Source organism: Ictalurus punctatus, chromosome 17 (assembly GCF_001660625.3).
Source record: "Ictalurus punctatus breed USDA103 chromosome 17, Coco_2.0, whole genome shotgun sequence".
NCBI lineage: Eukaryota > Metazoa > Chordata > Actinopteri > Siluriformes > Ictaluridae > Ictalurus > Ictalurus punctatus.
In genome coordinates this window covers 2,239,960-2,265,912 of record NC_030432.2, presented here as the reverse complement: position 1 = coordinate 2,265,912, position 25,953 = coordinate 2,239,960, and the positions used below count along the sequence as shown (strand labels likewise).

The following is a 25,953-nucleotide window of genomic DNA, read 5'->3' as shown; positions in this document are numbered from 1 at the left end:
TTAGCAAAAGTTCAAGAGGATGTGAAGTCCATCCAGAACCTCAGGAAGAATCCTACAATGGCACCGGTCAGTTCAGGACCTCCATGAAGAGACCAAAAGATCAATACAGAACCTCAGTTGGATCAAATGTTCTCCAGAAGGGTCCAAGAGGACAAGATCAGACTAGAAATGGGTGAACCTCATTCCAAAACCTTGAACGAGTCCGAAAAGATCAAAGTCCATTTCAGAAACACAGGAACATACCTAAAAAGTTTAAGTTCTGACAAGAACCTCAGTACACGTCCTAAATAAATTAAGGTTGGTTCCAAACGTTATAATGAGTTGGGAAAGGGGAAATATCAGATCAGAATCCCAAAAAAAGCTCAAAGGTTAGTTAGAAAAAAATCCAATGTCAGTGCAGAACCTCAGGACGGGTCTTAAAGGATTGAAGATCAGTCTATAGCTCCAAGGCTCAGGCCTGAAAAACAGCAGGACCTAGAAACAGTTGGGTCTAAAATGTCAAACCAGAATCTCAGAATAAACCAAAAGGGTGAAATGAAATGTGTCTTTTATTGTGTCCTAAAGGGTCAAAGGTCCTGATAAGAACCAGAGTACAGGTTCAAAATATTTAGGGATCAATCCCGAACCTTTTTCCTAAAGACAGCACAAATCAGGAAGGCAGGAAGGGTCCTAAAGAGCTGAAGGTTATCTCAGAACCTTCTGAAGAGTCAACGGGCCATCAAGAACCTCATAAAGGGCAAGTAGAACCTTGTGTCTTCAAGGATTCTTTCCAGAATGCAGCTGCTAGAGTCCTAACTAGAACTAGAAGACACGACCATATCACACCGATATTATCAATACTGCATTGGCTCCCAGTGAAATCTCGCATTAACTATAAAATACTTTTATTAACCTATAAAGCACTAAACGGTCTCGCGCCACAATATCTAAGCGACCTTTTGCTTTTCTATGATCCGCCACGCCTACTTAGGTCAAAAGATGCAGGCTATTTGACGGTACCTCGAATAGTGAAGGCTACAGCAGGGGGAAGAGCTTTCTCTTATAGAGCCCCACAGTTATGGAACAGTCTTCCTATTAGTGTTTGGGACTCAGACACAGTCTCAGTGTTTAAGTCTAGGCTTAAAACGTATTTGTTTACTCAAGCCTACCCTGACTAGATTCTGTTCTACTACTTCGCAGTCATAATTATCTTTTTTCTCCCTCTCTCCTTTCGCCGAGCCCCACACGAATTTATGGAGATACTAGAGATCCAGATCCTTTCTGCCTCTGGATGGAGCTCAAATCTTCTCTAATTCCAGACTGCTGGGACTACGGCTGCTCCTAACGCCATACAGACTTCATATAAATCCATAATGAACTTTTTCACAATATCTGTTGTTACCCAGATGAGGACGGGTTCCCTTCTGAGTCGGGTTCCTCTCAAGGTTTCTTCCTCTTAAAACATCTTAGGGAGTTTTTCCTCACCACCGTCGCCACTCAGTGGCTTGCTCAGTTGGGATAAATTCGCACCTTTAATATCTGTATACCGTGGTAATATTTCTGTAAAGCTGCTTTGAGACAATGTCTATTGTAAAAAGCGCTATACAAATAAAATTGAATTGAATTGAAAATTGAATTGAATCAAAGGTCTGATGAAGAACATGAGAATGGCTCCTTCTGGCTAAAAATGTACAAAAAGGTTTGTTCCACATAGGAAGAATCTGTGTATCCTTTTACATCCTTTTGCACTTTATGAATTGAAGCATCCTTAAAGATGGTGGACTTTGACTGACATCCAGGCTGAAGGACGTAGCATAGAACAACAAGGCAGCAATTAACAGACTTGTCTCAGATTATTGAGATACTCAGAAACACTACTGCAAGTGTCCACAAGGGGGTCGTGTTACTGCGTTTTTTTTTTTTTTATTTGAAGGAAAAGATTGAACTTAAAAGCACAAGTCAACTTTTGTAAATTCATCAATTCAATTGAGATTCATTTTCGACACTAACAATGAAGCAGCCGATTAATACCAATAACGTGGATTATTTAGCCGATAATGTGTTCCCTCAAAATATCTTTGGATGAGATACTAAAAGTAGATTAGACTAACCATACACTGTCCAATCAAAGTGCTAATTACACAAAAGGACAACGACAGAACCAGAAGTTGAATGTTTTTCACTGAATGAATGTGTTCCAAGTTTTCTATATCTGGTATTTTTAGGAAGTCAGTTAAACTTAAAACGCTTAAAAAATTAGAAAATCATGAATGAAACGTTGTGATACAAATCATATAATTCACTTGACCTAAAATGGACTACTGTGAATATTTTCCCTCGAGTGACCTTCAGTTATTTTATGTGAACAACACCGACTGTGGATCATCTGTCGCTCATTTGATGATATCACCTTGGACATGTTTTTTTTTTCTAAACAAAATAGATTATCATAAATGACACATTTCTTTATAAAGAATGTGATGTTTAGACTTGACTGGTGCCGAGCGGTTTTAACTCTGATAAAGTCAAGGTCACATGTGGATAAACACGCTATACAGACACACACTTTGTGAATAAAGAAATTCAGTGTTGTGCATCAAATTGCATCCAAGTTGTTGTTTTAATTACACCGTACACCCACGTATAATGACAAAGTGAACCTTAAAATGATTTGAAAACCGAAACCTGAAAAAAGACAAATTTACTTTAAAACAAAAATACACAGGAAAGAAAAAAATCAAAACATTGAAATGATACTACATTACAAGTATAAAAATTTTTTTTTTACCTGACTCTGAAAGACGTACTTAAATACGTATTAATTAAAGCGACAAATAATCTCACAAATTTAACTACAGAAAACAGAGCCAGTCTGCTCAGACAGTTATCATAATTTATATAATTTTATCTGTTTTTATATTTTACATACAGCATTTAAGAAGTTTTGCCCAAAAATAAACAAACAAATAAATTTCTAGGTTGAGAATTTTCCAACTTTGTTTTTTGCTAACTAACCTTTTACTTTGGTCATAAAAAAAAAAAAAAAAAAAAAAGTTGCTAATTTTCCTAGACAGAGAATGAGACTGGTGAACGACTTAAATTTTACGATAAATTTAGCATTTTATCACTAAAGTCCAAAGTTAGCAAGTTAGCAAAATGTATCACAAAAAACTACGCTTCAGAATTTTTGACAACTAAAGAAATTTTTGAAAATTTTGGAATTTCGTGAAACATTTTGCTAACTTTTCAGAGATAAAATGCTAAATTTATCATAAAATCTAAGTTGTCCACTGTCTAGGAAAATTAAGCAGCATTAAAAAAAAACAACCCAAAAAACTATTTTAATTGTTAAAATGTTTTCTTGGGGGGAAAAATGGGGGGAAAATTCCCACTTACCTCAGATATACTCAGAATGGAATATTTAGTTTCCAAATGTCATAGCTTTAGGTTTAACACTAAAACTATGAGACTAACTAACTAGTTATCAGTTATCATCATGCTAACTGCATGCTGGCATCATTACATTACAGAATAAATAGATAGTTAAACTTTTAAATACATAAATAAAATGTATTAAAAAATAATAAACAAAAAAACCCATTTTGGTATATGGTTAGCATAATGCTAATAAACCTCCATTACTAGCCTTGTAGCTCCAAATATAAAACTACAGAAGCAACATTTGGAAGCACACCATGTCTTGTTCAAGTAATTCCATTCGAAAGTGGGATGGAAAAGGAACAATTTGCTTCACCGGCAAAAGTTTCCTTTAAAAGAAAAAGCCGAATTTGACCCCAACCTTGAAAAAGCATTGCTAAATTGAACTGTTTTTGTTTTGAAGGCGATTTTTGTGCAAGACAAAATAAGTACGTTACTAACAAAAAAAAAGGAAAGAAAAAGAAATAGTCATACTAAAATATTACGTAAAGCACGATTCAATTCGAAGTATAAATCTTTAAAAAAAAGAAGTTACATTTTAAATTAACACGAATTTGTAATTTTTGCAAAGAGATCACACGAGCATTGTGTGCTTGAGACGCTATGTGGCTGTGTGTTTATCGGGTCAGATTTGTGTCAAAAGTAAAGTGTGAATTAAATAAAGTTAACTGAACCTAAAAAAAAAAAAAAACTTAAAAAGCAAAACATTGAAGTATAAAGAGCCGTCTTTGCTAACAGATTTCTCTGCGATTTTGTTTCGCTAATCAGAAGCCCTCATTCTCTGAAAGAGAGATTTAAACTAACCTACACTTATTGTCTGTGCATATACTAGTTAGCTAGAGCTAGCAGTTGTTTTAGAAAGCAAAAAAAAGCAACACAGCTATAGAGCTCCAGAGTGGCACAACAGAAACGCATTTGCCTGATCATCGGGAGCTCGAATCCTGATGATTTTTATAGGCAATGTTTACCAGAGAAACAAAAATTTTGCTCAGAAAGGAAAGATTTTTCACCTCAGCTTTGTTAACGCTGCTGAGACTAAACTTCGATGATTTCTCCAGAATCGTTTGAGAACACTTGAATTCAGCGCTGAATTTTACTACGGAAGAATTCTTTCACCGCTGTTAACATGGCAGCTACATTACCTGATGTTAGCCTCGACATTAGCATTAATAGCTTGATAGTTACCAGATCGTTTCTATTCATCGCTTGTGGAAAAACGTTAGCAAAATCTTTATCGCTGATAGCATCGTTTGATAACGTTAGCTAGCTGTATCTGTAGTGAGAATGTGAGTGTTTTTGGTTTGTTCAGCGTTAAATGTAGTCAGTCAGACTGAGACGCTCCAGCTGAATGAAACTCGCACCGGTTAGCATGAGAGTCTGTCTGATTAGCTTCCTTCACATTCACGCTCAATTCCACTCACTGCGATTGCAGTTTATTCGCCCCGTAAGCTTTACTTGTCTGAATAATTCAGGCCATTTCCTTAACTTCAGTTAGAGCGAGATTAGCCTGCGTACCGCTAACTTCTACAAAGTACTGCAGCATGCATAAAAAAGCGGTCAACAAATAAAAAGGTGTTAGCGAAAATAGTTCCTTACAAGGGAATAGAAAGTAGAGAACAAAAGGAATAAGATCTAGCTAAGCTAATTTAGAAAGTCTTGAGATTTTTGTTTCCTTTTAAGTTTGAATTAATTAATACTTCTGTTACAAATCCGATCCCTTATCCCACAAGTATTCAGCATTCCGAGGTTAGCCAAAGAGTTTGCCAAATTTGGAAACCTAATTAGCCCTTATGTGTCATTGCTTTTAGAATGGCCCATTTTAAACTTTTACAAAAAGTAGAATACAAAAAAAAAATATTTGTCATCACCTTCATTCCTTACATCGACATTGGACCTCATTTATCAATCCGAACAAATTTATTCGTAAATGGAACGTAGGAGTGTTTATGCAAGAAATGTGGTGTCCGTGAAAATCCTCTTAGTTTAGGGAAAGCGTCCGTATCCAACAAGAGCTCTCGAGTTTGTATAAATTTACTCGCTACTAACGTGAACCTCGAATGATTGGCTTCGAATCGTACAACTGTTGACGAGTTACTGCAATTTTTTAAATACGGATTACACTGTTGAGTTTAAATCACTTCTTTATTTCAAATACACGCCATTTTTTAAATACGATCCATGAAACTGTTTTTCATGTTAGCGACTTGAAAGATGTGGATCCGAAGCGAATCCGTAAATCAAGAGAACAAAAGTAATGGCACCCTATAAAAGATTGAAGGGGGTGTGTGTGTTAGTGAAGAGCTGCATTGGCTGAGCTGCATTACTGGAAGATTTACCCAACAATGTTTAGTCGCCGTTTTGTCGTTTTTTTAACTCTCTGCGAGCTTTGCTTTTTGTGGAGTTTTGTGGGCGTGGTTAAATGCAAATCAGCTGTGCCATGAACGTGCTTGGTCATTTACGACTGATTGGCGTTTATCAGCGTTCACACGTGAGAATGAAAACAATCGTCTACAAAACTTCTGTAAATTTGGTGTGAATTTTTTTTTTTTGCCGTGCGAAACCATTTACACAGAACTTTACTAAAAGATGGATAAATGAAGCCCTGGTGTATATTTTGCTCGTCATTATTACGAACATAATGGATATTAAACTAAATTTTAAAGAGAACAATAGAACAGGACATTGAGTGTTAATGGGAAGAAATTTTAAAGCACTCTAGTGTTGAGTACAAATGATTCATTATTAATGTGTGAATAAATTCTACATAAGTGACCCTAGCCCCACCCCCACCAAAGGCTACATCAGGATTTTTTTTTTTTTTTTTTTTTTTACAAACTTGAATTTCATATCAGCTATGTTTATAAACCTTACATTTATCTTTCCAGAGAAAACTGAATCTTGTTAGAAAAATCTGCATTTAAATTGTGACATTTAGTCTGAATCATCTCATTCAGAGGATATACACCCGTATTTACCATCTCACAGTAACAATAATCTTATTTCTTATACTTGTATACCAGCTTTTAGGATTTGAAAAAACATTAATGACATACAGTCAGTATCTTTACAGAATTAGGGCCAGTTCACATAATAATAACAATAATAACAATAAGAAGAAGAAGAAGAAGAAGAAGAATAGTTGAAACTTAGCCCGAAGTGCTTAGTTTTCAGAAAAACAGTGAAATATTTACAAATATTCCCCCTAGCTAACAAATTAATCACGATTTTAAGACCCGAGATGATCTAGCAAAGTGCAAAGATAATCACAAGTAAAAGAACTAACAGTTGATCGGTTTTGTGTAAATACCATTTGACATTCATTTGTATTGTTTTTCTGGCTGCTGGATTTGAACAAATTGAGATCTTCTCCACAGCATAGGCTAAGGCACATTTAGCATATTTCGCTGTTTAATGTCAGGTTGAGGTTCATTTGTCTTTAGGTTTTGTGTTGCTTTGCTTCAGCTGAGTTAGTATTATCTTTAACATCCATATTGTCTTTGACTAATATAGGCATATTAGCTTTTCGCACCTTATCAACATTCTTGTTTCTAACAGAATCTGTCCTGCTTTGTATGATTGAGTTGCGCTTCTCAGCGACAGGCGCACTGGTGCCATTCATATTAGCATTTATGACGTGTTTGCCAGGGGCTGGGTGCTTTTTTGCTGCCTGCTTTTTAGCAGCCGCAATTTTAACAGCGATATCAGGGAACTGTTTAACGTACAAAGCCCTGGTGTACTGCAGTTCAGGCATGATGAGCCTCTGACAAAAACGGTGTGTGTCGTTGTCCAATCCCGGGCGAATGTTATATCCCTGGATAACCGCTTGGCCGTACTGGAATGGCTTCAATGATGAATCAAGTACGTGAGCTGGATCCACGGCTCCGCCCTCTGAAAGGCAGGTTTTCTCCAGTACTGCCCTTCTGGCTCTGAGAAGCTCCACTTCCTCTTGGAGCTTAGTGCGCCCTAGCGATGTATCTATCCGCCTCCAGAAGCTTGCGTTAAAGTGTTGGTAGAGTCTCCAATCCAACGAGCTCCACTTCTTCACCTGCTCGGTCATTTCCACGCTCAGCGATTTGCGGGTTTTCTCGCTTCGGCTGTTCAGGCGGAATGACACGACGTCGTCCATGGTCCAGCAGAGGGCGTGTCTGAGCAACACCATAGACTCGTCGAAGTACTCTGAGATCAGGATGAGGTGGAATTCACTCTCCACGGCGGAAATCAGAGCCACGGCTCGTTCGTCCAGTTCCGCTTCGCTGGACGGTGCCGAGTTGTTGAAGCCGAAGTCGAAGGTCAGGATGTTATGGGCGTAATGGTTACCAAGCACAGTACTGTTGTAAGAACGGCCTTCATCGAGCAGAAAGTCCTCAAGGGTCTTGAAATTGCGGAATGCTGGGATTGATTTGTAGTACGTGAAGAGAGACTCCATCATGGACACCGGATTGCGCAGGATGGAGAAATAAAACGTGTCCAAGGGCATGACCTTTCTCACCTGAGAGACAGATATTTATACGTTTAATATATTACACAATATTCGTCACTAATATTAGTCCAAAAACATGATGGATTTCTGAAGGAAATAAATCACATTTTTGATAAATGATGAAATATAAAGACTGTGGTGATGCCTGGGCCCCACTAGAGCATAAAGGGGTGTATTTTGGGGCAGATTTGTGAAACACCGATAGCCAATAACAGTCTAGCTGAACCATCGTCCACCATTTTATTTGTTGTTTAAATCTGAAGTCTGTTTTGTTGAGAATTTTCAGGTACAGATAATCAGGATCATTGGATGGGACTCATGATGTGAAAATGACCTGAAAGTGATTACTTTTACTCTCGACAAGTCAAGACGTGTAAGGGTGAGGGATTAGGATTGTGTAAATGTTGTAGTGTGGCCCAGGCATTAGTGGTACGAATATCAAATGAAATGTTAACTTTTATGCGTAACACTAAATGTATAATCTAGGAACATTCCTGGAGTAACCCTGACCTGCACGGGTTGGTGTTTTTCCTCCAAACTCGCTCCCTAGAGGCAGTTACATTTATATTTTGTTAACTGATCGTAGACTAACATATTGATAGACTTTTGACACAAAACTGTAGTGTAGATAAACCAAGGAAAAATGTTGATAATGTAACTTCCTGTTATTTTCAATAGATATATGATACATGTGTAAGCTAGCTAGTTGTGGAGGACCCAATACATTACATACTGCTATATTGGCTGTAATACTAACTAGCTAACACAAAGTCCTTCTGCTTGGTGGCCATCTTGGTGATTCTCCCAGGCAGTAATTTCCAGTCAGCCTCCTTTCCACTTGAATAAAAAGAGACCAATAGACCAGAACTAGACCAGAATCTGACAGGTCTGGCGATTGGCTCTTTTTACTGAAGGGCGGGACTTGTGTAATATGCTGCCATGTTGAGTGTTACGTATTGCCCCGTTCATATTTTAAGCAGTAGGCAGGATCTACTCAAAATGTCTCAGACTAACATTAGCTAGCTAACTTGCCACTTGTATTGTGATTAGTCGCACACATAGTCCCTCAAAACGAATGACTTCTGGTGAATGTTTGGTCTTTCTTTTCTTTTCCAGAAGCACTGTAAAGGTAACATAATCCCAGTTCAACCCAGTTCAGGCTTGATAATTAGCTCATGGGTTCAATCAAGTGAAAAGACCAAATAATTTTAAAACACTCCCTCATTTTTAGAAAAACTTTCTGACCTCAGGCCCTCGGAAGCGCATGTGGTTGCACATGATGTGGAACTCTGTCACTCGGCGAGACTTCATGCCCTCGACGAAGTGCGACATGAAGAAGTGCGGGTAGTAGAGCTGGCTGTGCATGTACACCGGCAGCGCAAATGTCAAGTTGTGGGTATCGCCATAGCGATACAGGATGTTGAGGATGGTGCTGCTGGCCGTCTTGTGCGTTTTCAGGAAGAAAACATGGTTCTTGGGTTGACACGTGCCGTTTCTGTCGCTGGTCAAAAAGCTCGATGTTTGTTTGCCGTCATGTCTCGGACCAGATGATTGAGGTTCTGGAAATCTTTTCGGAAGATGGTCATGGGACAAAATTTGGTCTTGTGGTTGTTTTGGGAATTCCCGGTCAACCACCGATTCGCCTTTGTAGTCATGTGATGGCTGATGTGGGGTTAAGATCCTCCCGGAAGTGCTAGCGAGACGTCGAGCTGGTGTTGTGTCCAGATTTTTTCTTGCATGTTCTGAAACCTGATTCGAGCCTTCGTCTTTTCCATTGCTCCACTGGAAATGGCGGAAGGCCACTTGGTTTGAATTAAAGTTCTCCATGATAGACTGAGCATTTCGCTGTTCAATAAGAAGAGGATTGTTCAACTGGTGGTCAGATCGCCTGGTCTTCTTGTTCCTGCGGTAAAGAAAGATTCTTTAAGGAAGAAGAGTTTTTTTTTGCAAGTCTAGCCAAATTCTATCAACTCTACCAATTTAAAGATCCAACTATAATGAAGATACCAATAGATAGAGTGACTTGCACACATATTAACCCCTCTTGACCCTTTCCACAATTTGTAGTGTTAAAACCTGGAAGTGAAATCAATGCCTGTTAAATGAATTAACTGAACGGAATCATATTGGATTGGACTTGAATAGAATCAGATTGGTGCTGAATTTAACTGTATTGGTTTTCAAATCGTTGAGGTGCCGAATCGAATCGTATGGATGGTAAATGGTCTGCATTTATATAGTGCCTTTTTAACCTTAGCAGTTCTACAAAGCGCTTTACACTGCTTCTCATCCACCCACTCACACACCAATCACAGCAGAGCCGCCATGCAAGGCACTAGCCTGCCATCAGGAGCAACTTGGGGTTCAGTGTGTTGCCCAAGGACACTTCAGTATGTGGAGTCATGATTGGTGCTGAATCAAATAATATTGGTGCCGTATCGAATCATATTGGTTCCGAATCGAATCGTATTGGTGCCGAATCGAATAGATTGTAATTGAATCATATTGGTGCTGAATCGTGTCGGTGTTGTGTCCGTGCCGAATCGTGCCGTGTCGTGTCCGTGCCGAGTCATGTCGCATCTGTGCCGAATCATGTCGTGCCGAGTGCCAAGTCGTGTCGGGGGTGAATCGTGTCATGTCAGTGCCGAAGTGTGCCGTGACCGTGCCGAACCGTGTTGGTTGCGAATCGTGCCATGCTGTGTTGGTGCCGAATGGTGTCATTGGCGAATCATGTCATGCCGAGTCGTTTCAAGTCGATGCCGAATTGTGTCTTGTCGTGCCGAGTCATATCGGTGCCGAACTGTGTCGTGTCGTTGCCCAACCGTGTCGCGCCGGTGCCGAACCGTGTCCATGCCGGATCGTGTCGTGTCTGTGCCGAAACGTGTTGCGTCAGTGCCGAATCGAATGCTGACTCCAAGTTGATAAATCGTTTAAAGAACTCTCATTAGTATTATATAAATAATCAAATGCGTTATAGATATTTAGATTTAGATGTTTATTAGGACTCACCAAGACTGACGAACCGCACTCAGTAACTGCAGCACCACACACAGGATGGTCAAAAACATCAACACACGCCATAGAAAACGCAGGTGACCGCAAAACACTGCCCTTGCACACCTATAACCAACACACACGGACACACACAAAGTCTATAATTAATAAGAAAATAAAAAATATTTCTATAACTAAATTCTAACTCATATAACTAAAATATCATTATATATATATATATATATATATATATATATATATATATATATATATATATATATATATATATATATATATATATATATATATATAAGGATAAAAAAAGGATTTTTAGGTTTCATGATGGGTTGTTTGCTGTAAAGACAGAAATAAAGAAAAAGAAAGAAAGAAATAATGAGGGTGGGATGAAAATCAAGCAAACAAAACAAAAAAGGAATAAAGATATCTGAAAGAAACTAAAGAAAAAAAGGAACAAATAAGACAGAAAATGCATGACTAAAAAGAACAAAAGAATTCAAAGAAAAGACAGGAGACATAAAATAAACAAAATTGAGAGAGAACGAAAAGTGGTAGGAAAAAAAACAAAATTATTAAATAAATAAAAATAAATAAAGGTAAACCAAAATAGGAAAAAATGAACAAAAGGAAAAAAGAAAGAAAAAGGGAAGAAAAACAAAAAGAAAGAATCACTCAAGCAAACAAACAAAAAGAAAAATTCAGAAAGAGTATATACAAATAAAGAAATAAATAATAAAACAATTAAAAGAAGAAAAGAAATATAAAAAGATGAAATGAAAGAAAGAAAGACATACAAACAAAGAATGAACAAAAGAATTATATGAAATAACAGGAGTACAAAAATGAAAGGGAGAAGAAAAAGAATGAAAGCACGAAAGACATGACAAATGAAGAAACAACAGAATGGAATGAAAAGACTGGAAGAACAGACAAAGAGAGAAAGCAGAAAAGGATAGAAGAGCAAGAAAGAGAGAGACGAAGAAGGAGACAATAAAACGATGGAACAAAGAGCAGGAAAGGAAGAGGGAAAGAAAGAAAGGAGAGGTGAAAAAAAAAAATCAAAGAATGCAATAAAGAGTAAATGTGTTTTCCCCTTCTTCTTGCAAATCTGCAGTTTGTGTCACTTGTTTACATTTTGTTTTTATTGAGTACAATTACATCAGCCGCACATAACACACCCACAGGCTCAGAAACCCACACTGCTGCTGAGACAGCTGGTTTTAGACACTCTTCCTGTCTCACTGGTGAATACGTCAATATTTCAAATCTACTGTAAATAAACGATACTCATGTGGAACTGATGATTTCTTCCTCACAATAACGAACACAAAATGCTCGGCTGACTTGATGCAAAAAAAACAAACAAAAACGTATATTTTACTCCAAGTAGTCATTAGTAGTCATCAAGAATGGTTTCAATTCATCATCTGAGGTAACGGGAACCTTCTCATGCTACGCAATGTAGTTAGCGCTACAGCTAACCGTGTGCATCTGGAAAAAAACAACGGTCTACCTCAGTAAAATGTATCGGTTGCAAAGACGCATTTGAAAATGAGGCGTCTCCTTTGCCTCACTCCACCTACTCATGATGAGGTAAAATGTTGCTAATTAGCTAACATTAACTAGCTATAATTTATCAAGCCAGCCTGTTTTTGCTTACTTTTTCATACTTGTAAACTTTTACTTTCACTCGAGTACATTGTGCAGGGGAAATCCTCTCTTACAGGCATCTGGACACAAAGGACGGCCAAATAGTTTCTCAAGTTCCTTTAGAAGCCAGGCGGGTTTCGTCAGAGTTTCTACAGTTTGTTCCAGAGGTTAGAAACGTGACTGAATCCAAAACTATGCAAGGAATACGACAAGTTTTACATTATAGCAGCTATAAACAGCTTTTCTCATCATTGTAATAAGACAAAAAAAACAACCTTCGGCTAGTCAGTCTAACAAGAAACGCACAAAAAGCATAAAATCTCATAAAACATTAACGATTTCAGACTTGTTTTAGTTAATAGGTTCATGCGTCCGGGGTTCCAGTCCCTACGAATGAGCCGTTGCTATAGAAACCATAAGCTATTCGAACGAGCGCATGGATACAAACCTGTGATTCGACTACCGTCAAGCTGCCGTTCTAGAAAACGAAATCGACACCTTCTGGCCAATCGGAATCCAGAATTCAATAGCGCTGTGGTATAAGGTTAAACAACTTACTGTACGTGCATGAAAATGTGTCAAGAATTTACATTTACATTTATTCACTTAGCAGACTGCTGTGCGTTATTCAATTAGCAGAATTTACTTTTCGCCTTACACTAAATCGAATCGAGGACTTGATCTGCCAAAACTATTTATTTTTAAAATACCATATTTAAAAAAAGATGAATAAACAAATTACTTAGCGAACAATTTTTATAAAAATTGGCAGAAAATTTTTTAAAAAGTTGTTATATTGTTCATTTGAGTTTATTTTCAATGATTAATGTCTATTGGGTTTTACATTTATATTTATTTACAATTTTTTTTGTTTTTGTCTTTTTTATCCATCCATCCATCCATCTTCTACCGCTTATTCTTTTCAGGGTCACGGGGAACCTGGAGCCTATCCCAGGGAGCATCTGGCACAAGGCGGGGTTCACCCTGGACAGGGTGCCAATCCATCGCAGGGCACACAATCACACACACATTCACACACTACGGACACTTTAGACACGCCAATCAGCCTCCTCAAACTCGGCACACACGGTGGGGATCAAACCCCCGACCCTGGAGGTATGAGGCAAACATGCTAACCACTAAGCCACCGTGTGCTTTTTTTTTTTTTATACTGTTATTTATTTATTTCCCGTAACAGCCCCTCCTGACATGTTTTGGAAGGATTTTAATTCATTTAATTACATTCACCTAATTAAAAAGGTCCCGTCATACTTTTTATAATTGCAACTAATGTTGCTTTTTCCCTCCGTAATCTGTAGCTGCTTCTTTCTTTTGTTTCATTTATTTTTGTTTTTATTCCTGAAGTCCATTAGGTAATTGTATGCTAACGAGCTGACCATGACACACGTCACAGCTCCCCTTTAATCCTGTTGCTCGAATGAAATCAGATTTTACGGATTGATACGAAATTGCAGCACCGGTTGCTTTGCGTGCGTTAGTTGCAGATAGCTCGGGATGTGACTCCTGGCTGACCTGACTGAAGAAACAAAAAAATGTCCTCGTCTGGATTAATTACTCCTGCTTTTGGCTGACTGTTTGCTCCAGTCTGCTGAACGGTACAGGGTCAGAAGTGGCCTTCTCTAAAAATCTTACATGTCATATCGTCTCAGGGATCATAAATCAAACTGTAAATGTAGCTTTTTTTTCTTGAATAAGCTCAAAAAAATGGTAACTAATGTAACATAACATATGGTAAGCCGGTTAGCCAGTTAACTACATTAATACTAACACAAACGAGTCTAGAAGAATATTCATAATTAAAGCTGCAAGCAGCTTTTTCGGGGGCCAAGCACCCAGACTTGGTGAGCTGCTTTTTCACAGACGCACTACAAATGCTGCCCAAGCAAACACAGGAAAGCGGAGCCATAACATTAGTCAAAAGGATTCAAGAGTGATTTGTAGTTTCACTCATGATGTGCATGATTTGACCACAGACACGGTCTGCAGGAGGAAAGGTCTAGATGAACAAATGGGAAACTGACGTCATGTGGTGCGTCGAACCCGTCTCGAAACAGCAACTCCAGCGATGCTTGGCTTTTCAATTTTGGACACACGGTTCGAAAGTTATGAGACTGAACAATGTTCCTTAGACGCTCCCCAATAAGTGTGCCAAATCTCACAACTTTTTACCAGATGGTTCTATGGGTTGCCATAGACAACCTAGCCAGAAGAAGAAGAAGAAGAAGAAGATGAAGAAATGGACCTTCGGTGCTTGGACCCCGATAAAAATATTGCTCATTGTGTTCGCACCCTCACAAAAAACAAAGCACTGCAGCCAAACTATTCAAGCCTCGTTAGCGTCTTTACATTTCGCTATTTTTCGTAGACCACAGAATATCGATATTGCGATCAATTATGTCACATATTTTCTCAGATATTGCGGGTATCTGGGTGTCTTTTCTTTAACGATTAGATGTTCCCATTTCGCAGTGAAACGTTTAAAACTGTAGTGAAACAACATTATTAGAATAAAAAATTTTAAAAATTATTAGTATTTATTATTTTTAATGGTTATTACTTAGGGCTACTGCTTGTACTTGGTTAGCAAACCTATACATCCTGATGCATATCATGTAGAAATGTCTTCAAGGATCCTGATATGATATTTTGTGTCATAAAGCTACAGCATATGTAGGATTTTTACTTTTTAACACCAGTGACTATGAGATTATTGAGCCAACTTGTCCGCAGGCAGCTATAGATAAAAACAAACAAACAAACAAACATCACAGACATGGGATATTCTTGCACTACAGGTTTGTCCACGCCTGTCTCTGTATGATTAGTGAAAATCATATTCCAAACAAAGCGGTAACAGAATTTTACTCGTTTGAAGCAAATCCTCTGAACCGCATGACTCGGCTCACACTTACAGGATATTTATATTCAGTCGTATAAATAACGCTACGCGGGCTGGAAAATGGTCCGAGCTGCTGCCAGGAACCTCCTGCCTTCCAGCGCATGAAAACAGTCTTTTAATGAAATGTTGAGTTTATTAAACCATATTTATTTAAAAATAACTAAAACAACAGTGCTGCGAGTCATTCTGAACCAATCTCCTGACCCAGTCATCACACAAACCGCTTCCACGTGTGGTCCTAAAAGACACAAGAAGGTAACGGCTGTTAGAGAGACAACACGCATTCAGTCACAGGACTAATCACCCGCACCGTGCGGGGAGCGCTCCTGCCTGGGTGGGAAAGCCCTGCCCCCTCATTATCATACACATGAAGCAATATGGAAAATAAATAAATAATGAAATATTTATATTTAGATATAGAAATAACAGAAATTTTTTTTATAAATAACAGAATATTCTCAGTGATACGTGAATTTAAAAAGAAAGAAAGAAAGGGGGGAAAAATATCCACAACAATAAACAAAATCAATTAATTAATTAATTAATTAATTACCTAAATAATAAATAAATGTGAGAAATAAATATAAAAATACATAAACAGATTTTTTTTTTTTGGCTAGTGTTTTTATTTTTTATTATTATACCATTTGGATTTTAATTTCTTTAAAAAAAAAAAAGTAAGCTTTTGGTTGTTTTTGTTTTTTTTACTCACCATTTGCACTTACTCAGATTTGAAACTGCTATTTAAGCAAGAATGGTTTTTAACAAAAAAAAAAAAAACTGCACAGGAGGGATGACTGACATCCGTCTTGTGATTGGGCAGGGTGAAGTTACAATAACAGATTAGCCACGCCCACTTTCCATATAAGGAAGAGAGACCGTGGTGCGTTTCATGTAGACGCCGTACGGTAAGCGTTTATTCAGACTGTGTGCTGCTTAAAGTCTGCACCAGACCAGCGTTAACCTCATTAGAAGACACTCACAGCTTCCCTGCGGCTTTAAAATTCAATCAGAGCAGTTAAGTATAGATGTACGTGGGATTTAGTTTAATCCCGGTGCTTGTTTTTGTTCGTTTAGTTTTTGACCACAAGTATCCTTTGGGGTGGGGGGTGTTTGGGGGATGGTTTCTTCTTGCGCAATGGCCGACTTCTTAGAATTCGACTCGAAGTCTGATGTCAGAATCCTGCGGTGAGCAGAACGAGATGTCTGACAGTTCGAAATCTGTGCTGGATGAAACGCACGCGTCTATAAATATCACTGTTATGGAGATGGATAAACACACCCGCACACATATGCAAACATCAGGAAGGAATAAAAACTCATTAAGGAAGGTACCCTACGGCCACAGAAACATCTGGAGAAAGGAGTGTGTGCCCAACTTCCAAGACACACACACACACACACACACACACACACAAACAGGGCATCATGGTAACACAGTCTATATCCAAACATAGTCTGAAGTTCATGAACTGATGGTTTGAAGTAGTCTGAGCAGCAGTGTGAGACCGGTAACACACACGCACACACACACACACACACGCACGCACACACGCACACCATACAACTTGACTCCTATGGAAAATTCATTCGACATTCAATATCCGGCTGTGTTCAAATAACACCGTGATGTGAGCTAGCTGTGACTTAGCCAACGCCTCGGTCCAAAATAACTCGTCTCCCTTCCAGGTGCGGAATTTCAGACCGCGGTGAAAATGAAAGCAGCACTGATGAAATATAACAGCACGGACACCTAATACTCACGGCTTCTCGTTTCTGATTGGTCGGAAGGGGTTGATTCATGTTCTACTGTTTATGTTCGAATACGTTATCGTTTCTATAGTAACGACTTCATGTATAAAAAAATAATAATAATTTTTAAAAAAAATTAAAAAAAAAAAAAGAAGTGTTTGTTGGTATGGTGAAGTTTCTGTAATGAGATGGTTATTTAAATTTATGGAAGGAGTCTCCAGTATCAGCGCTTTGTAACGGTAAGTTTTACGACATCTTCAGGACTGAGGCGTTTACGCGGTTGCGGTTTCTTGGCAACACTGTAAACGGATAACATGTTCTCATTAGCAAATCGCCGGGTTATAAGATTATTGGTTATTTTCCAAAAACAGCACGTCACCAAGTGTTTTATTCTTCACTTAAAAGGTGCATTAGGTATGATTAGACAGACCCAGCCCCCACCTCCACTCCCTCCCCCACCCCCACTCCCTCCCCCACCCCCAACAGATTACGTCTCTAACGGTTAAGTGGGTTCACGATTCCTGCCCATGTTCACAAAGCTCCACCCCCCAGGATCTACAGTGGCCCATGCAGTCATGTCTATAAAATGACCGACAGGAACAGAAGACGATGCGCCAAACACCAAAAAAAAAAAAATTTTTAAAGCAAGCATTCCAGACCGGAAGTCTGTTTTTCCAAACAAGTTTTTCCCAGCGACTTAATACACTTTTGCTGAGGCCATCGCTTTTTTATTTTTAAAAAAAATAGTGTTCTAGATAATATCTTCCAGGTTATTTGTACAAGTAAGGAATTTTTTTTTTTTTTAAATCCCAACTTACTACTGCAACTTAAGCAGATTTAAAAGGACAGTCTGGTTAAAATTGAAATGTCCGCTAACATCCCTTAACCTTAAAGTTAACTTCTACAGTTCTGTAACGAGTTCATTAGCCACATTTAAAGTCATCCTAAAGTTGAATAAAAACTTTTTTTAAATACCTTCACTAAGCACCATTAAGGGAAATAATTTGAGTGCTCAAACCAGCTAAAATCTATGGAGTTATACTTTTGTAATTACTTGATTGCTGATTGGCTGAAAACGATAAATCGTATAAAGTTGATTTTGGTTTAATTCAACCTTAGAAACTATTTCAATGTGCATCACATAAAACACAGCAAATTTACACAAACAAAATTCCATTAAAAGCATTAACTATCGTTCAACTGACAATGGTCATCGTAATTTACGTTAGAAATATTACCATACAGTGCATCCGGAAAGTATTCGCAGTGCTTCACTTTTTCCACATTTTGTTATGTTACAGCCTTATTCCCAAATGGATTCATTATTTTCCTCACAATTCTACAAACAATACCCCATAATGACAATGTGAAAGAAGTCTGTTTGAAATGTTTGCAAATTTATTAAAAATATATACACAAGTATTCACAGCCTTCGCCATGACACTCAAAATTGAGCTCAGGTGCATCCTGTTTCCACTGATCATCCTTGAGATGTTTCTACAGCTCGATTGGAGTCCACCTGTGGTAAATTCAGATGATTGGACATGATTTGGAAAGGCACACACCTGTCTATATAAGGTCCCACAGTTAACAAAGCATGTCAGAGCACAAACCAAGCCATGGAGTCCAAGAAATTGTCTGTAGACCTCCGAGACAGGATTGTATCGAGGCACAGATCTGGGGAAGGGTACAGAAACATTTCTGCAGCATTGAAGTCCCCAATGAGCACAGTGGTCTCCATCGTCTGTAAATGGAAGAAGTTTGGAACCAGCAGGACTCTTCCTAGAGCTGGCCGGCCGGCCAAACTGAGCGATCAGGGGAGAAGGGCCTTAGTCAGGGAGGAGACAAAACCCAATGGTCACTCTGACAGAGCTCCAGCATGTCTCTGTGGAGAGAGGAGAACCTTCCAGAAGAACAACCATCTCTGCAGAACTCCATAAATCAGGCCTGTATGGTAGAGTGGCCAGGGGGAAGCCACTCCTCAGTAAAAGGCACATGACAGCCCGGCTGGAGTTTGCCAAAAGGCACCTGATGGAATCTCAGACCAAGACCAAGACAAAGATTGAACTGTTTGGACTGAATGGCAAGCGTCATGTCTGGAGGAAACCAGGCACCACTCATCACCTGGACAATACCATCCCTACAGTGAAGCATGGTGGTGGCAGCATCATGCTGTGGGGATGTTTTTCAGCGGCAGGAACTGGGAGACTAGTCAGGATCGAGGGAAAGATGAATGCAGCAATGTACAGAGACATCCTTGATGAAAACCTGCTCCAGAGCTCTCTGGACCTCAGACTGGGGTGAAGGTTCATCTTCCAACAGAACAACGACCCTAAGCACACAGCCAAGATAACAAAGCAGTGGCTACAGGACAACTCTGTGAATGTCCTTGAGTGGCCCAGCCAGAGCCCAGACTTGAACCCGATTGAACATCTCTGGAGAGATCTGAAAATGGCTGTGCACCGACGCTCCCCATCCAACCTGATGGAGCTCGAGAGGTCCTGCAAAGAAGAATGGGAGAAACTGCCCAAAAATAGGTGTGCCAAGCTTGTAGCAGCATACTCAAAAAGACTTGAGGCTGTAATTGGTGCCAAAGCTGCTTCAACAAAGTATTGAGCAAAGGCTGTGAATACTTATGTACATGTGCTTTTTTTGTTTTTTATTTTTAATAAATTTGCAAAGATTTCAAACAAACTTCTTTCACGTTGTCATTATGGGGTATTGTTTGTAGAATTGTGAGGAAAATAATGAATTTAATCCATTTTGGAATAAGACTGTAACATAACAAAATGTGGGAAAAGTGAAGCGCTGTGAATACTTTCCGGATGCACTGTATAGCAATATTTTTATGTTTTATTTCACAGCACGATTATCATTCCATTAAAGTGTGGGAAATTGAACTCGGTGAAATTTTAGGAAACGTGGAGCTGAAAACCGTACTGAAACACACCTATCGAGTTTCATTACACAAACACGGCACATGCAAACCAGTTCATCAGCCAGGAAAGTGGGCGGGACGTGCGGGAAAGGGGCGTGCGTGTCCAATTTGCATATGAATAAATTAAGGATATTAATTTTGACACTTCTGTGGGTTTTTTGCTCGCACAATAAATATTATGCATTACAGACAAAAGACGTCTTAAACCTTAAGACGTCTGGTGTCTTAAACCTTATCATACGAGTCTCTTGGCACTGTAAAAACAAATTTGTTTAAAAAAAAAATTATATATATATATATATATATATATATATATATATATAAAAGCTTATCATTTCCGGAATAACTGAGGAAATCTTTTAACAGGTCATTCTGTGCTCATTAGAAACAAATTGGATCAGATGACACGCCCCCCTCTCTGATTTGTATCAAAAGGAAATACATCAATCAATCCGCAAGCAAGCTATTCGACCGCTCTAAAGAAATTTCAGGGATATTTTAAGGCGTGTGCTGCTTTTTAGATCCAGGATAAAAGTGGCCCGGCTCCATGTTCTGCTTCATATCACGTCGATGAAGTAAGCACGTTTGAGGCAGTTCGATTGCCACTTGCAAACGTCGTGCTCTGGTACGTCTGCTGTTGCTTAGTGCGCAAGAAGAGGTAGAGCTCATAACGAATATTAAAGACGGAAATATCCTGATACACATACAAGTATTTGGATACATGTTCGAGTCATAATTACTGTGTGTCGTGAGAGACAAGACAGCAAAATTTTATTTCACGCTTTGTGGTGCTCCCTTTCCAGTGAGGTAGCGTGGTGCCTCGTTGTACAGAGCTACGTTAGCATCATCGTTTGTAACACCTCGGAAGCTTCTGGATGCTTGTGTCTTTCAAAGATTTCAAAAAAAAAAAAAAAAAAAAAAAAAAAAAGTCAGTATAAGGTTTCATCTGATTCTTGGTATCAAGTGACTTAAGGTGAATTATTTTGGACTTGGTGCCTTTAAAAAAAAATAAAATACACAGAATGGTACAAAAGAAGTGAAGCTGGAGCTGATTTCTTTCTAGCTCAGACTGTAGATTCGGGTGATTAGATTTGTTACTAGACTAGTTAATCACATAACCTGCACCATGTGAGTCACGCTGTATTATCAACTGTCGTGGTGCGATTATGTTATGTTATTGTTTTTAAAAAGTTTTTATAACAGCACGTCCTGAACCATTTGTTCCTCTTAGGTTACAGCGAGTGTTCAATTTTTAAAAAGAAAAAAATAATAATAATAATAATAATAATAATTTTCATTTAATAAAAGGAGACGTTGTACGTTTTGTCTGTTTATACTGTAATTACATTTAACGTTGAGGAGGTTCCACAAAACAAGTTCCAACTCATCTGTCGTTAGCTCAGCACTCGCGCTTTATGTTCCCCTCTTGAAAATACTTTTGGGGGAAAAAAAAGAAAGAAAGAAAAAAAAAAACACGCAGCTTGTCGATGCGAAACCCGATTTAGTTTAGTTACAGCTTTACCTCCGACTGTTACAAAGCACTGACACTGGAGACTCCTTCCGTAAACGTTAAATAAAATGTTTCCTTATAGAAAAACGTCATCATTTCAAGGAGAAATTATGGCGTTAAATTAAAAAAGGCGTTAAATTAAACAATTTGATACTTCTTGACATCGTGATTTGTAAAATTTAATCTCAGGCAAATTGGTTAGATTACATAAAAGATTGCAGAACCTGTCATGACACCGCTCCGAATATGTTCTCAGAGAAAATGACAAGGGTTTCCGTCTCACAAAGCTGAGAAATCTGCTTACATTTCTAAATACAGCGAGAACATTCAGACCTCAGCATAGTGAAAATACTTCTTTCAGAGAGCAAACGAGTGCCGAGACATGCTTTCATCTGGCCTACAAACCACAGAGGAATGACTATGATGAACTCAACCCAAGCTGACTGCCAGACCACGGGGCCATAGCTCCACCCTAACGAGACCGTATCTCCACAGCGATGTTAAGTAAAATACAACTCACAGCATTTGGGCCGCTTTTAGCCCAGATTCCATGTGGCTGCATGCAGCTGGGCCAAATTTTTAGACTTATCCTCGTCATAACTAACTCTCAAGCACATAAATTCAGCCGTATGTCACCTGACCTGATCTGAATCTATACCACAGGCGATATTACAGAAGATGGAAAATATTGTGTAAATATTGTCTTTTAATGAAATTAAACTGGAGTAAATATCCTCATGAGCCTTGTTTCCTCACACCACCTCTTCCCTATTCAATACTAAAGTTATAGCATTATTTACAATTTATCGCATAGCTACATTTATAGTTATTAGTAGCCTATACATATTTATCAATCCGAATCAATCATAATTTGGGTCCTAAAAGGATGTAATATCCATAAAAAGCATCAATCATATTCATGGAAATGATATTTTACAACAATTCGATCAAAATCTTTAAAAAATAAATAAATAAATAAATAAATAAATAAAATAGTCCATATTTTCACCTATAATATAAATACTAAAACAAATAACAACAAATAATCATTTTCAATCATTCAGCCCTGGGAAATTTTACTTCAAATGTATTATTATTATTATTATTATTATTTAATCTTATTGACCGTAAATATTACTTTCTGTTACTGCGGTAATATTTCGAGTAAATATATGAGTTATTAAAGTTATTGAACGAGTTTAACATGACGCCTGTCTTGGTTTCATCGTGGGTTTAGTGTAGAAAGTCGTTCATTAAGATTAAAAAAAAAAAAAAACATAAATTAGGTGATCTCAACGTCAATCTCAGTCTAATCTAACAGCTCAACTAAACAAATACTCTGATATAACCTTCACTGGAGGGTTTAATATGTCAATATTTGGATTTTATTATGTAATTTTAGCGGAGTAAAATCTCAAAGGGTACTTTAAAGTTCTCGAAATGGGGTCCGGGGTCCGTGATGTAGGCTATATCCAGGGGGTTCCAGACTGTCTTGGTTTTGTTGTTGTTTTAAATGGCATGAAGATTATGATCAATTAGTAATCAAGAGTATTATGGTTACTTTTTTAGTTCTTGTCATTGTAAGTCTAATTCTAAAGCTCAAAAACAACAACAAAAAATGTAATAAAATATACAAGTATAAACTACGGTTAAGTTCAATCAGTTTTCCTAAAATCAGAAAGTACTGTTAATATGATGAGCATTACTTCTACAACTTGGTGAGTGGAAAGTTCAGGAATAAAAAGCTCTAATGGATTGGAGAAATTAATATCAACCTTTTTAAAAAATATTTGAAAGTACTTTTACTCTGGGAGTGGTGGCGGAAAGTTTGAGAAGCCCTGCTTTGGAGGTGAAAGTTTAAGTTGATGAGCTTCAGCTGACATTAAGGAATCCGTGTTTTGGGAAGTGGAGCTGAAATTTCAGAACCCTTTAAATAAAAAGCCTTCTTATTTATTAACTGAAATATTAACACACATCCTATAGCAGTTTATGAGTGATCTAATCTGCTGATAGAAGCTCAGGGGTAAAAAAAAAAAAAAAAAAAAAAAAAAAACGGACAAGGAGAATAAAGTATTCCGCATTAATGAACTTAAAGCAGGGACTCACGCGCTCCACGGCGGGATGGATCCCCGGAAAAACGCGTTTCTTTCCCGGAGCGCGCGCTTCAGCTGCGGGTACATGGTGTCGCTGTGTCTGACGCAGAACGCATGTCACTAGAGTCACCCACCGAGTCCCCGGTACCGAGGTCCTGTCTCCCCGACACTAACCCATCTCTGACTCCCTTACACCTCTGAGCCGCGAGACTCCGCCCACTGACACCTGATTGGACGAGAGAGAGAGAGAGAGAGTGTGTGTGAGAGAGAGAGAAAGAGAGAGAGAGAGAGTGAGAGTGAGAAAGAGACTGAGAGAGAGAGAGAGAGTGAGAGAGAGAAAGAGTGAGAGAGAGAAATTTCATATAATATGTTCATATTCATATCTCATATACTAATATTTGTGACACCAGGATTTGGATTGAAATATTTAGATTTGATCTTATTGTTTATTATTTCTATGTAAATTCTATCTCACATCCTAAAGCTGATATCTAACTACATTTCAGTTTAATCCCATTTTTGTACAATTTTTGTCATTTCGTACATTTTTTCTTTTTCTCTCTCCCCGCTTTATTTACCTGCCAATTCCCATCATCCTATCGCACAGCTACCACTAGGGGAGAGCGAAAGCTCTGCTGGTTGCCTTAGTAACATTTACCACTGGGATGCACAACTAACATTCCACTTTTTGACAACAAACCAGTTTTCTTGCCACTAAAATGAAACATTCTCGAAGCAGAGCATTTGTGTATAAAATTTATACCACTGTATATACGCATCGTATTCTACGAGATGAAGGAAACACATCGTGTGCTCTTTGTCATTACGGTCCGGTCCAGGTCCACGAAACAATTCGGACTCGCAGGTGGCGTGTCAGATCACGGCTTCACGTGCGCGCTACTGTCTTCACTCCTATTGGAAGATACTGTACCAAGTTGCTCCAAATTTGCATAACTTTTCTAAACTTTGTCACGTCACTGGACACACCCACATCTAGTCACTAACAGTCGTTGTCGCTCGTGTCGGTGGAAATCTCCAGCTCTCATCGGAAATGAATGGGCTCCGGTCGCTTAGTCGCTGTGAGTCACTGTATGTATGAACGTATCTTAACGCTTGCTTCCTCCGAAACATGTTAAGCCGACCAACTGCACCTTTTTCGAACTTCTTCTGCTCATGCTACGTCAAAGGGAGGAAAGAGCTATCCACACTCTTCTACATACATGACCACACATACGGTGCAGATTTGAGCTTGCAATCTCCTGACGACAGGGCGGACACTTTTCCGTGACCTCGAATTTTGATTGGCTGAAATGCCAACGAGCAAATGTGTGCATGGACTGAATACCAAATTTGTGCACGTTCAGAAGTTAGATAATTTGGACTTCTTGCGTGATATTGGCTCCAGTGAGGAGCATTATTAAGTTCAGCGCTGTTATCTGACAGTTTGATGTAAGAAAATTATGGCCAACTGAAATTTAGGTTTCAGCTGTAAATCCACTCAAAAAACTATGGAAAGCCATTTGAGGCCAATATTAAATACATCAACATGAAACTATTCATTTAATTAATAGTATCATCCATGGGTAATGTGTGGCGCTGAGTCATCTGTGTGTGATTCACAGTCATTTATTGAGCATTTCTGAGAGCATAAAAATCTCCAAAAACCAGTCAGCAAGTGTGTCTCTTCATAATCAGATATGTATCTTAACACCAGGATAAACACTTCTCTTCCATCACAAGCTCCTGTAAGGGTGTGTTTCGTGTCTGTCCACCTTTGTGTGTTTGTGTGTGTCTGTGTGTGTGTGTGGGTGGGTGGGTGCGTGTGTGTGTCAATGGAACCTGATTCTGGACCTAGTTGCTTTGACTTTGCCTGGAGAAGAAAGACAACATTGTGTCGTATTAAAGAGAAGAAGAGGAGAGAAACTGAAGGAAAGGAAAAGAGAACTATTCAAAGTTCTATCAAACATCCCCCCAACCCACACACAGGTTTGTATTACAATCTGACATTAATGGTTAGACTTTGAATGGTTGTAAGACACAAGTACACAAGTAGTTGTAATAGGTGAAAACAGCAGTGTCGTAGTCAGGGCCTTTAACAATCAAGCCTTAGTCAAGTCTCAAGTCAGTGGTTCTCAATTGCAGCAGTCACCATAAGTCCAGATTTCCTAAGCCACTAAGTGA

General features: G+C 38.6%; 1 protein-coding gene across 2 annotated transcripts; it reads right to left on the bottom strand.

The window, feature by feature from the left end:
* Positions 1 to 1,526: 1,526 nt before the first annotated feature.
* On the bottom strand, positions 1,527 to 23,966 carry gal3st2 (galactose-3-O-sulfotransferase 2). 2 transcript variants are annotated; one of them, XM_017491665.3, is made up of 4 exons: positions 23,786 to 23,966; positions 10,907 to 11,017; positions 9,143 to 9,800; positions 1,527 to 7,906 (listed from the first exon to the last, which is right to left on the bottom strand). In XM_017491665.3, exons 1-4 carry the CDS (start codon positions 23,857 to 23,859, stop codon positions 6,854 to 6,856), a joined length of 1,896 nt encoding a protein of 631 aa, XP_017347154.1. In that variant the 5' UTR covers positions 23,860 to 23,966; the 3' UTR covers positions 1,527 to 6,853. The 2 variants fall into 2 exon arrangements, with proteins under 2 accessions (XP_017347154.1, XP_053543402.1); XM_053687427.1 differs by lacking the exons at positions 10,907 to 11,017; positions 23,786 to 23,966 and adding an exon at positions 10,569 to 10,843.
* Between the last annotated feature and the right edge of the window lie 1,987 nt (positions 23,967 to 25,953).